The sequence below is a fragment of the Alosa sapidissima genome, chromosome 19 (genome assembly GCF_018492685.1).
Source record: "Alosa sapidissima isolate fAloSap1 chromosome 19, fAloSap1.pri, whole genome shotgun sequence".
Taxonomy (NCBI): domain Eukaryota; kingdom Metazoa; phylum Chordata; class Actinopteri; order Clupeiformes; family Clupeidae; genus Alosa; species Alosa sapidissima.
Genome location: NC_055975.1, coordinates 10,617,056 through 10,630,233, shown reverse-complemented (window position 1 = coordinate 10,630,233; position 13,178 = coordinate 10,617,056). Strand labels below are relative to the sequence as shown.

Below are 13,178 nucleotides of genomic sequence, written 5' to 3'. Positions count from 1 at the left end.
AGCAGAAAAGTTGTGATAATTAGCCTGCAACACATCTGAGTAGCTTTAGGACCATGGTGCACCTCTTAGTGCGCGCAGAGTGAGCGTTGTTTCACTGCGTTCCTTCACGTGCGCCGCTGAAGCCCTTGGTGTGATGGACGTGCTCTCATTTCACAACTCATTCACAACAACAGCTTGAAACGCACATTTATATCTCCGTGTTTCCAACGGCTGAGACAATGTCGTTTTACGATGTGACCTCATCGTCGATTGCCTATTATACGTGTGTGCTCGGAATGCTGTGCGCTACATCCATTGACTCTCAAAGTTTCGAGGACTCCGGTAATCCAGCATCCTTATTAAGACAAACTTCTGCAACTTGTTTTGTCTTAGTCTACGCTAAGTTGTAGACGAAATGTGTAGCCTAATTGACGCATTGTTTTGTTGAAACAGGCTAATTGTGGTTGTCGTTTGAAAGGTAGGGCTAAATATTGCGACAACAAAATCTCACGTGTTGCAACTACAGTACCAACAAGTCAACTCTGTCGATGAATAGCCTAGTGAAAACAGTTATTCGTATGCAGAAACGGATGAATATTGTTTGTCGAATTACTCTTTATAAAGAGTAATAAATTAAATTGCTTTAGCCTACAGTACCTAATTGTCTCCTGGAATGGATGAAGTGACTGCGTCATAGCCAGTCACTAATGTCTTCAAATTCATGAATTTGCCTGAATCTGGAAATGAGTAGTGATTTTTAAAAATAAATAAATAGAGAAATTCTGAATGTATTAAGCTATTTAGTGTGTAATTTAAGTTAATTAACACATTAAACAATGAGTAGGTATATGGGGAAAACCCCTTCACTGATTGCGTTGAGCGGGCACTGATAGGCTACTATGGGTGGCCTAACAGATTTCTTTTTTTATGTAGTGGGTGCACTGACTTATTTTTGCAATTCTGAAGAAACCGATCACGACCTCATTACGAGCGATTATATCCAATAATTTTTGAATAAATGTCTTTCTCCCTGAAGTTTGTCAACGGGCCTAAACTTGAAGTGCTCATGTTACTGAAAAGTAGAGTTGACAGATCTCTCAGTCTACCGACATTCTGCTGCAGCTCAATATGAAGCTTGTAAAAGGCTCAGCGCAGATTGACGTATTTACGTTGAAATCATCCTATTTGCGCGATAATGTAATTTCACCACCGAAGCAGGCATGACCGTGTCATGAACTTCGGTCTTCTGTGTTGGAACCACCAACAGAGACCCCCCCCCCCCCCCCCCCCCTGTGCCTGCTCATTAGACAAATAAGTAGGCTAAACTTTATTAGGCCAACTTCATCAAGAAATTCCCGTTTTATTACCTTAGTATTTTCAGGCCATAGCTACATTCTGGTAACATTTTCTGGGTTTGTAGGCAACAGTCCTTACTTCAGATTCAAAAGACTGGAGGGCTAGGCAGGGTAAGTGCTACGTTTTTCATCCCTTTTTAGTGGTCCTTGTTGATGGTGGCAGCAGGCAGCCATGGGACTTTGTCATGAAGATCTGACTTTAGTGGCAAAGTGGCAAAGGTCAGTTCATCATCTGACCCCTTTAGAATTGCCACCATTCCATCCTTTATCTTGGAGGTGACTTAGGTTTAAGGTTTCACCCTCAGAAATGACAAAAGCCTTGCAAAATGTTTTCTGGGTGAAATGAGAGCCTGGCATGAAAGCTCAAGATGAAATCTGAGAGGGCTGTGCTATATATTCCTTGTGCATCACTGCTTAATTTCTGGAGCAGTCTTTTATTTATTTATTTATTTATTTATTTATTTTATCCCACATTGGAGATATTTAAAATTTAATATGTTGATTCATTTTATTATGTGGGTTTTTAAAAATGTTTGTCCTATATTTATATCTCACATCCAAATTTCTGGATCTAATGATTGTTGTCTTTTTAGTATCTGCTTTTGTGTGTGATAGCAAGTGTCTTGAGAAACAGACACTTATTCTATCCAAAATGTTTCACCAACAAACAGTAGCCTAGCTTTCGTATTCTCAAGGCAGCTGCATGTTTTTTTCTGTCTCTGTAAAATACCGGTAAGCTAAACTCAGTGGACATAGTACTGCCAGTGTCAGGTTGCAAATCATCACATCCATGTTTTCTATAAGTGGATTTGACCACTTAAACCCTGCTGTGTGCACCTTCAGTTCACCTTTTTAAACAGATATTCAGACAAAGAAGTGTCAGAGTGTTTAATCCTGACATGTTGAGTCCTTTACCTGATTCCTGGCATGCAATAACATTTGATGTCCACTCTTTATAACAAATAAGGTGTTTTCATTTCAGAACTACAACAGAAATAATTGACATTTAAATGATGCACTTCTTAACAACTATGAACCAATAATATAATAAAGACCTCAAAATATTTAAAATATGTTTTACAGACTAGTCTAAACTGTCTTGAATCAAACAAATGAATCATGTGTAACTACAGCTTATTTTCTATTTTCAGTATTTTCTTCACTTACCGTGTCCCCTTGAGGTCATCTTCCACCATGTTAGTAGTATGAACTTTATGTACTTTCAGTATGTACTTTCCCACCTTCCAGAAAAGACATTATTTGCAGTGGGAATTCAACTGTGCAGTTCCTACCTTCTTGTACTGTAGTAGTTTTTGAAATTTTATTCATGTTAAGGCACTCTTAGAATTCCACCCCGTTTAGCTATGTTATTGAGAATTTTGGTCAAATCAAATAATTTTAGAAGCATGTCTGACACAATTCTGAAAGTTCTGTTCATCTGTAGAAGAATAGCTTGTTAACATTTGATAACTGCTAAAATTTTGATTAAAAAAAATAAAAGATAACAAAGCTAAAAATTCCTCCCTGATAGATTTAACATGAGACTCCATATAGGCCTATGAGTTTGAGTTCCAAATATACTGTAGCTCTTCTCATACTGTCTTTCTGTGTTGTATTGACACATAACTGGACCATTTCGGGGGGAAACTGAGCTCAGAGGATCCCTCCTATAGAATTGTGCTGCTCGCTATAATGCTCATCTGTCTGGTAAGTGTTAAACAGAACCTCTAAGCCAGAGGTAGGACAGAGAACACAGGGCTGGACAACCTGTAAAATGTAAACACTGTGTGTGTGTCTGTGATGTGGGCGGACTGTACGCCTTCCACCTTTTGCTCCGGTTGCCACTGCTCTGCGATATATGGCAGAATCCCCAGGTCACGGCTGTCAAAATAGTCTTATGATGTGCCAAAACACTGGAATGTGATCACATTGTTTTCAGTGGCCTAGCAGCGTCTCATTGCGGCTTTTCTATATCCGACTGTATCATTCTTAGTGTGTGACAGTGCTGAAATGCCAGCACATTATTTCCAGTGAGTAAACATTTTTTTTTTTTTTTTTTATAGAGTCATGCATGATCGGGCTGCCAGTATGATCTCTTTTGTCACTAGGCAACAGCAAGTGAGGCATTTTTTTCTCGCCTCATCCATTTGACTGGAGAATGTCATTGTGCTCCTCACATCGCAGCTTACAGACATTCTTGTGACTCTGAAAAACTCCGGAGACGGAACAATGCCACTGCTGCCATACTGTTAGATCTGCACAGCACCACGCCGGGCAGCACCACACCGTGCCTATGCCGCTGTCCTCGCTGAACAGCTTGTGCTGCCACACTCTTAACTTCTTCTGCCATTAAGCGCTCAGGATTAAAAGTAGCCATGAAATGTTATCAAAGTGCACTCTGCCCTTAGACAAAAGGGAAAAAGAGACGACGTTTGAGTTTTGTGACAGTGAGGCATCCAGTCACTGGGAAGGTGTAAGACTGGGGTGTGTGTGTATGAGAGTGTGTGTGTGAGAGAGAGAGAGAGAGAGAGAGTGTGTGTGTGTCTGTGTATGTGTCTGTGTGTATGTGTATGTGTGTGTGTATGTGTGTGTGTGTGTATGTGTGTGTGGAGTGTAGCCATCGTTGGGTCGCTGTGGCGTGAGAAAGTGGTGGCGAAACCCAGCAGGTTGTAGCTGGCCAACTCTTCCAGCACAGGAGGGGGACGAATGCCTCCATGCCTTCATTAAACTCTCCATATCCCCGCCTGGCATTATACACACCTCAATTAGTTGTCCTCCGTAAGTCCAGAGGTCAGATATTCCATTTGTCAACTTGCGAAGGTATTAAAAGATGGCGTCTGAGTTTCTAGAACTTTCCAAGTGGGGAGCCTGCGTCATGGCGCCCCTGAATGGACAGAGGTGATATAACTCATCGGTGTAGTGTTGCTCATCAGTGCACTCGGTATTGTTCTGACACATCCTGGCCTTCCTGAGGCAGATTACACGACGTGTTACATCACCAGGGCCATAATCTTTTATTCAATTCTTATTCTATTAAGTGACAGAATAAAACAAGCCGCTTAATGAAAAAGACATTAGGCTGGAAAAGGTGAATTTGAGCTGTAAATCTTTGGGCAAGTTGCCGGAACAGATCCACAAATCTTTCCAGCTCACTCTTTTATTCTCTCTCTCTCTCTCTCTCTCTCTCTCTCTCTCTCTCTCTCTCTCTCTCTCTCTCTCTCTCTCTCTCTCTCTCTCTCTCTCTCTCTCTCACTCACACACTCACACACAGAGCTGTGGGTCTCCCACCGGCTGATTCGGAGTAGGCAGTCTGGCTGTCCCCGAGGTGATGTTATGCAGGCAGTAAACTCCGCCATTAAAGTGATGGACGGTCTGGCCGGTGGGGTGGGGTGGCTGGACTGCACTGGGGTCTGCTCCAGAGCTCAGACGCTGCCAGTGCTGATGACAGACCCTCCGCGCCCTCTCCAATGCAAACGAAGACCAGGCGTCACGGGCAGACGCACATGCTGCCCCAGAGGTGTTTGGCCAGAGTGGGGTTATCCTGCAAGCTGGCCTGTTCATCATGCACTCACCTTTGAAGTTTAGCTACGGCTTTGGCACTCTGACTTGCTGAAAAGTCTGCTCTGGTTTGCTTCAAATGTAGTTGGAGTAAATCTGCCCGTCAACACATCTTTGCTCCCTGTGTTTGTCGTTTATTGACTAAGAACCAGTGTCATTCACAGAGAGCAGATGGAACAGTGTGGTCATTTGTAGCCATTAAAGGTTTCTACTCAGACTACTGACCCACTTCTTACCAGGATCAGTAGTCTATTTCATAGTCGATTGATCTGATATTGTTTGATTGATAAAATGTCAGAAAATAGTGAATAAATGTGTTTCCCACTGCCAGAGATAATGTCGTGAAATGCCTTGCTCTGTCCACATGCCAAAGATATTGACTTTACTGTCATTGAAGAGTAAGTAAAGCTGAAAATATAATACTTAAACTTGAAGTGTTGTCCTTAAAATTGGTACAAACCGACTAATGGATTACCAAAATAGTTGTTGATTAATTTTTGCAGCTTCATACTCTCCATGATAATCTTTTCTTTAAAAGAATCATTGAGATTATACTAAATACAAATACTAGCTGCTTTGTTTTCTGTATCACTACACTGTAGTTATTACAAACTACTGTAGTTGTACACACGGTTGAATGTAAGCTCACAGCAAATGGTTAATTTCCTGTTGGCATTAGTGTCAACATACAGTATACTGTAAGCTCATGTTTCAGTCCTGCCATTTATTTCCTGTGTAATTTACCTCATAGACCTTTGATCATTCTCCCAGTTTCCCAGATTACCTGGAGATTAGTGTAACATTTCCTAAAAGTGGATTAGCAACATTGTTTTTAGTTTTTATTATGACCTAGAATTAAATTGTAATGTTTTTGTGTGTGTGTGTGTGTGTGAGAGAGAGAGAGAGAGAAAAAAAAGGATCTACACTTTCATACTATAGTATTATAATGAATTAATGCCATTTATGTAGTCTTGTTAAATTAAGATTTGTTTGATTTAGGGAAGGTTTTGCCAATGCAGAGTACTTCAGTCATGTCAGTAAATGTTATGGGAACTAGAGAAAGAGAGAGAGAGAGAGAGGCTTGTTTTCCTCACGTTAGATTCAGATAAAAAGTTCCTCAACTTTGTATCAAAATGATATATCTCGTCAGTCATTCATATTCGAAAGAACATAATATATGGTGAATATTATGTCTCGCTGATCAGACGCTGGCGTGAATGCAGATAACCACACGCCCTAATGGACACTTAGTGTGGCCTGTCCTCATCTGTCTCTGTATGTTGCGTGTATGTTGGCATTACATACTGAATGTATACCATGAGACTGGACAGTAAAGGAAACGCCGGCCCTGGGAGGTAAAGCAGCTGATGTGCGTCATATGATTACTGTACTGAAAGGCAGCTGTGTAGACGGCCATATGACTACTGTACTGCATGTTATTAATACACACTGATGGAGAGCCTCCACTCTAAAGCACGAGTGCATCACCTGTGGGTAAATGTGTGTTTACCGTGTAGTTTGTAATTTGTCATTTATTTATTTATTTAAAACAGGGACAGCAGATATTAATAAATATTAAATATGTAAGATTATAGCCAGTGGCTAATTTCCATCTTTAGTCCCTTGAGCAGGTTGATGGTCCCTAATAAATAAGAATAAGTTAAGTACATAAAACAAGATTAACAATAGCAGACAACTAACTAACAAGCAATGTACAAGTCAAGCAGAGTTATGACAGCAGTGTCTTCATGGTGTCCATGAATGTACCAGTGTTTAGTCAGTTTAGTTACACAATCATAAAGTCAGTGTAGAGGAAACATGTTTACATCTGTATGACTGAAGTGATAAGCCTAAGAAACTGCACTTTATTGCAGATGTAACTTGATGCAATGCACTGTTAGACCCAATACGAAGTGTTTTAACTGTCTTGTTGCTTGGGATTTATTGTCATCAACTTTTGTCTCTTTTTAAAAAGTCAGCCAAGCTGATGTGACAGCCTTGTGTTGATCTGATATGCTTTCTTCCTCACCCCCTAACCCAGTGTTTTTCAACCTTCAACCTTTGTGCCACGGCACACTTTTGACACTTAAAATGTCCCACGGCACACTAACATCCTGTGTGAAGAAAAAATAAACATACCATAGCCTAATATTTCAAATAATACACAGATATGGCCTTATTATGGCTTCTATGCAAGACCTGCTCAATAAAACAAGCGCCCTCTGTTTCATTTGTAGGTGACTATATCTAATTTAATTGTTGTTATGAACTGGATATGTGATGATTCTGTGAATACTGGATATGGGGCCCCCGTTGTACAATGCCTGCATACCACAAATAGTGCAATCATACAATCAATGAGAGCATGTGGTTATAAATTCTTTGATGCAACAGTTGCTTTTCTGGACCAGTGAGGTAATTTTCTGCGGCTAGTGTGCCCCGGCACAGTGGTTGAAAAACACTGCCCTAACCCACCACACTAAAGATCATTAATCATTGACCCTTGACCTCTACTGACCTTAGGAGGCTACCTCTCCAGCACTCAGAGGAACTACTCTGAGCTGGCATGCGACGGGGAGCTGCTGTCCATGCGCTGCCCACCACGCTCCACCATCAGTGTCCAGTCGGCCTTCTACGGCCGCAGGGTCTCCATCCCCCTCCAGTGTGTCCATAGCAACGACCCCACCGCCTCTGCCCACTCAGGTCTGGTCAGAGAGGACCTCTACTGCGCTGTGCAGACAGCCCTGCAGGTAACGCTCACCGATGACCATTTGGAATATGTATTATATGGAAATAATGTGGTAGCACTGTGCAGACAGTCCTGCAGGTAACGCTCACCGATGATCATATGGAAATAATATGGTAGCACTACATGGTCTTAACAAAATAATATGTAATATGCAAAGACATGATACACTGAAGCATCTTTTCACTATATGTGTGTTATATGAACTGATTTTACATTGCATCATGGAAATGTTATAGTAGCAGGACATGGCTGTACAAAATGTTACATATATTTTAAGACATGATATTGTCAGGCATCTGAAGCGGGATCTATTTCTCGATACGTGTTGCATGAATTAATATTACATTTCTCTAAATATTTCACAAATAGTGTGTTGTGTGGGTTTATTTGAATAAAGTAATAACATATAATAAATAAACATGTGTTGTAGCATCACGGTAAGGCATGAAGATAGCATTTAGAAATCCAACATGTCCAAATGACATATGTCTGAGTTCTATGGGTATGTGGGAGTGCCTGACTGGCCTGAGCCCCTGCTCTCATTAGAATGACTAGAGAGCGAGAGAGAGTCGATTTAAATGCTGTCTATGGCCATTCAAACCAGCTGCATTCCTAGGGGCTGTTTTCTGCATGTCGTTTGAATGGCAAATAGATCCGAGAGGGCGCTGGGTGGCCCGGGACTGTATGTCATTAAAAATGGACAATGTTGTTGTTTTAATTTTGTTTCTGTCTTTAAATACAAAATGGCAGCTTGTAATTTGGATTCAAATATGGGAGAGGAGTGAGGAGGATCTTGTGGGTGAAGAGTTCCAACAACATTATTCCTATGTCCTTGTCTCCTTTTATCTTCTGGCTTGCCATTATTCACCCTCTTATTCACTTCTCCCCTCTCCCTCTCTTCATCTGTCTCTCTCTCTCTCTCTCTCCCTCCTCACCTCTCTGTCCATCTCGCAGAAGGTTCTGGATGAATGCCAGGACAGAAGGAGTTGTCATCTAGTAGTCAGCGGCCGTGTCTTTGGGACGGACCCTTGTCCCACTCACAGCAAATACCTTATTGTGTGGTACAAATGCAGGCCAAGTAAGGACCCCTCCTGTGACCCCCAGCCCTCCGTGTCCTGCTTGCCGCTCTCCTCCTCCCCTACTGCATCTCCTTTTTTAGTATCAATCTGTGGATATACCCCTGCCTCCCTGCTCGCTCTCTCTCCCTCTCTCCTTCTCTCTCTTCCCCTCTCTCTCTCTTTCTTTCTCTTTCTCTCTCTTTCTCTCTCTCGCTCTCAATATTTCTCCGCATGCTCCATTCTCTGCTGTGTATTTATACTCCAAACCGACCTGAGATCTGAGGATCAGGTGAGACCTAAGATCTGAGCGTGTGTGTGTGCTGTTGCAGTGTTGAGTGTTTGTGTAGAGGCAGATCAGCAGAAATAGGACCCAGATGCCCCCTCTTCCTGCCCTTTCCTGTCAGGATTACCCCTCACTGCCCCACATTCCTACCCCAGCCCCTCTAGCAGGGGTCGCCTCCGACCAGTACATCTTGTCCTGTATGCTAGTCCACTAATGCTCTTGTGTGCCATTTGCAGAACTTTAATGTGCCTTGGGGGCGCATACTTTGCATCTTTTTAATGGCATGTTGACATATGCATTAAGCTAGATGTGTATGTTTTAATTATGTGTAGAGGAGAGGTCTCAAGGCAACAGATGTCTGTTGCGCTGAATGTTATTGTGCATAACTGCATGTATGTGTTGTGGAGTGTCTTTCTGTGCCTGTGTGTTATTTATGTCTCTTTATAAAATGATGATGTTTTAATTATTTGTTTGTGTGTGTTCTTGTTCTTTATTACTCTGTCTTTGTGTGTGTGTGTGTTTGTCTTTTACGTATTGTCCCCCATGACTGCATCTGTGTGTGTGTGTGTATGAGTGTCTTTTATTGTCCCCCATGACTGCATCTGTGTGTGTGTGTGTGTGTATGTGTGTGTGTGTGCAGATGACTACCGTACTAAAGTGGTGTGTGAAGGGGAGAGGATGAGGCTGAGCTGTAGGCGTGGCACACTGATCGCCGTCTCGTCCGCCACTTTCGAGGGGTTGCCGCGGGCAACACAGGAGTGCCCTCCAACGCCGCCATCCCCTCCTGCCCACCTGGGCCACGCCGGAGGTAAGAACCCTAACTGACCCCTGACCTCTGACCTCCCACCCCCATCCTATCCCAGAGCCACCGGAGAGGGCCAGGCCACAGAGTACCAAAACTCACTTCCTGTGCGCCTGAAAAGGTACTTCCTGTGCTCCTGTGTGTGATGCATTGGCCCTATAAATCACTGAAATTAAATTTAAATGCAAACAGTGGGAAGAGGAACACGCGGTGGCCAGAACATCCTGACTCACATTTACGATGAATCGCACCCCACTGTGAAAACGTCTGCATGTGAACCCAGTGACCGCAGGGCACCCGAGGGTGGGTTGTGAAACGCAGCGCAGTGTGCTGCCAGGTGGAGAGGCGTGCCAGCGCGGGGTTCTGTCTTTAGGATTTGCTCTGGCATGAGTTGTCCATGCGAAGCGCTGATGCCAAATAAACCCTTCAAAGACAGGTAGATCTGAGACCTTATGAGACTTTATTATGAACCTCATACCCGGCTCTTTTTTCATTAAATCAAATACGCTTTTGTCCGTGCGAATCCTCGGCATTCCCAAAGGAAATCCCATCCAGCAAATGGAAGAATTAAAAAACGGCCAACTGTTGAATTTAGATGTGGGTGTGTGGGTGTGTGCTAGAGAGTTCATGTGACTGACTCAAATTCTGTCTTTTTTTGTGTTTTACATGTTTAATTCTTAAGCACATTGACGTGGAGAAATGTGATTATAGAATTCTGTCTTTTTTGTCTTGCCAGACTGCCAGTCATTGTCCAGCGTCCAGGCTGTGGCCTCTCACTGCCACGGCAAAGGGAGCTGTTCCTTCCTGGTCTCCAGCCAGGAATTTGGAGAAGCCTGTTCCCCTGGCTACCACAACTATCTCAGCATCATCTACACCTGTGGTGAGAGCATTTTTGGCTTTGACCACTAGGGGGTGGTCATTTCTCAAATTTCTCTTACAACTTCATAGATCACTTACAGTACTTATCCATGAAATGTCTCCATGCCTTGAAGTTCTTCACAAACAGCACTTTGGCAGACATATAAATAATGCACCACAGAACTTTGTAGACACATACCTATGTGCACATACCATTCTACCATTCTATATGTTCAAGGTTGGCATTCCAAAGTCCTTGGCTACCTGGTCAGGCAGCAAATGAAAAAGGAGCACATCTGGTAATACATTAGTCATCGCAAGTCCTGAAATAAAGTGTTCCTGTGTGTGCTGGCCCTACCGAGTGATTCACTTTACGGTGACCCAGGGTGATCGCTCCAGATTTCAACGACGGCAATTTGGGCAATTTGCTCCACCAAGGGTATTATTCAGCAGCCTATTGCCTCAACCGCAAATATAGCTCTTCCACTCGCTGAGCGCCCCCAATCACATGCTAATTACAGGCCGCTGGTCTGAGGCAGAAAATCAAACTGCGGTCTGCTCTGAAGGCTCCAAAGAGATGAAACCGATGCGTCTACCCGTTACGTGTTAGAAAGGGAAGATCGCCTGTATGACTTGACGAACCAGCATAGAATTTTATAGAAACCTTAAAGTAGCTCGACAAGTTCTGATTCTTTTATTGGTGTAAAAATATCTATGGAAAGTATGTATGTAGGCTCTATTGCAGCATGAAATGTGTTGAGTTTATGATAATCAACTCAAGCATTGCACGTGGGAAGTTATTTGCATCAACTTGCTCAAATCCTGTCGAAATTATCTGAAAAATGTTGTGAGATCCTTGGTGATTAGGGTGAGAGTGTAAAAGATAGGCTTTGCACGCCCCCTCTGACTATGCATGTGAGAGGAGAACATGCTATCGGGATGACATATATCAGAGTGTCACACGGCATTCACATCAAAGGCGCTCTTCCTCCTCTGTCAGCTGGGATGTTGTAGCCAGCGGCTTCCCGTGACTGCGTGTTTCCTTGGAACGGGAGAGCCAGGGCGCTCTCTTTTTTTCAGTCTGTCAGGGAGGAAGGGCTTGATGAGTGCTGCCTCTCCTCAGCCTCAAAGACTCTTGTGCCGCCCTCCACCCCTCAGGGCCAGCAAAGTGATTGATTTACTTTTTCTCGTTAAAATCCGGTGTCGTCTGAAGTTGTCTGGCCTTCGTCTCTCATTGGGGTGTTTGCCAGAGCGTTGGAGTGTTGACACAGATGATGTCAGATAAGAGGTAAGGCCAAGCTTATCAGATGGTTAATGGTCTTGAACTGGCCTCTGCCACAGACAGACAGTCTGTTTAGCGGACTAGTTTATGACTAGGATTGTGGTTGTGTAGTGTGGTGGCTAACAGTCACATGACCATCTCACCTCGTCCATTCTTACACCAAAAAGGACAATACGATAGATTTAACATGGACGTGGTGGTGGGCATTTCTGTGTTTGTGATCCTGTCCTGCCTCATCTCATTCCTCGTTGTGGAATGGACGCCACTGATGCCCACGGATGGCAGGGTGCAACTGTACGATATGAAAAGCTAGTTCCTATTTTGGGATGGTTGCCATGTGGGCTCCAGGTTTATGCCCGCGCTGTCCGACGTTAGCGGAGACGTTGCATCCTCGTCTCGTCTGACGCGGGCCGACGTGAGGAAGGCCCTCCTCGCCCCCTCCGGGTAGTGGGAGGCCGCGGGAGGGAGCGTGCCCACTCGTTCACTCATCAGTCAGCTGGGGCTGATGGGAGTTTGATCACGCGGTCTCATCTGATTTGATATCACGCAGCGTGAGGATGTGAGGAAACACCCGCAGGGCTCCAGGAGAGGACGTCATATCAGGCTGCGTGCATCTGCTTCCCCCCCAGAGGGAAGGCTTCACACGGGGGCAAGGAGCTGGAGCGTCAGGGGAGGTCTGGGCATCAAAACAAGCAGCACACTGCAGCTGCAGCTGATGCACCACTGAGGAACACTCCAAAATAGGCACAATTCTGGAAGTAATAGGACTAGTATATCATATCCATAACTTGGGCTTATAAAACTTGAAATTGTGAGACAAAGTATTGACTGGTTGGGTGCTTTTTGAGCTGTCAGAAACTAGCCTTGCACACATTTGACCAGCTACAGGTACAGCCTCAGCATTTTGCCAGAGCATTGAGCCAAGACTCTCGTGCTACTGCATGTCAGTAGCACACACACACACACACACACACACACACACACACACACACACACACACACACACCTGTATGGCACTCATGGAATGCACCTGTCCATCCATGTCCTCCACACTGACTAAACCCAACGTCCCAAACAGTTACAGGGCCGTTTAGAGTGGGAGGTTGTTGGAGGGCTTGGAGGAAGAGGAGATGACTAGAATTTCTTCTGAGGCCAGATGATGGCCTGCCGGCAGGAAGGGGAGTAATTACAGCGTCTAAACGCTCGAGTGCAGATCGCTCAGACAGCTAAGTGCCATCTCCTCCCACAGAGCTG

General features: G+C 43.9%; 1 protein-coding gene across 1 annotated transcript in view; it reads left to right on the top strand.

The window, feature by feature from the left end:
- Positions 1-140: 140 nt before the first annotated feature.
- The window catches only part of LOC121693254 (protein eva-1 homolog A-like), a 37,014-nt gene continuing 23,976 nt past the window's right edge, over positions 141-13,178 (top strand). The window contains exons 1-5 of the mRNA XM_042072561.1: positions 141-321; positions 7,416-7,642; positions 8,596-8,719; positions 9,623-9,790; positions 10,521-10,664. Of these exons, the coding sequence (XP_041928495.1) occupies positions 219-321; positions 7,416-7,642; positions 8,596-8,719; positions 9,623-9,790; positions 10,521-10,664 (766 nt within the window). The 5' untranslated portion in view covers positions 141-218. The remainder of the gene's footprint in view (positions 322-7,415; positions 7,643-8,595; positions 8,720-9,622; positions 9,791-10,520; positions 10,665-13,178) is intronic.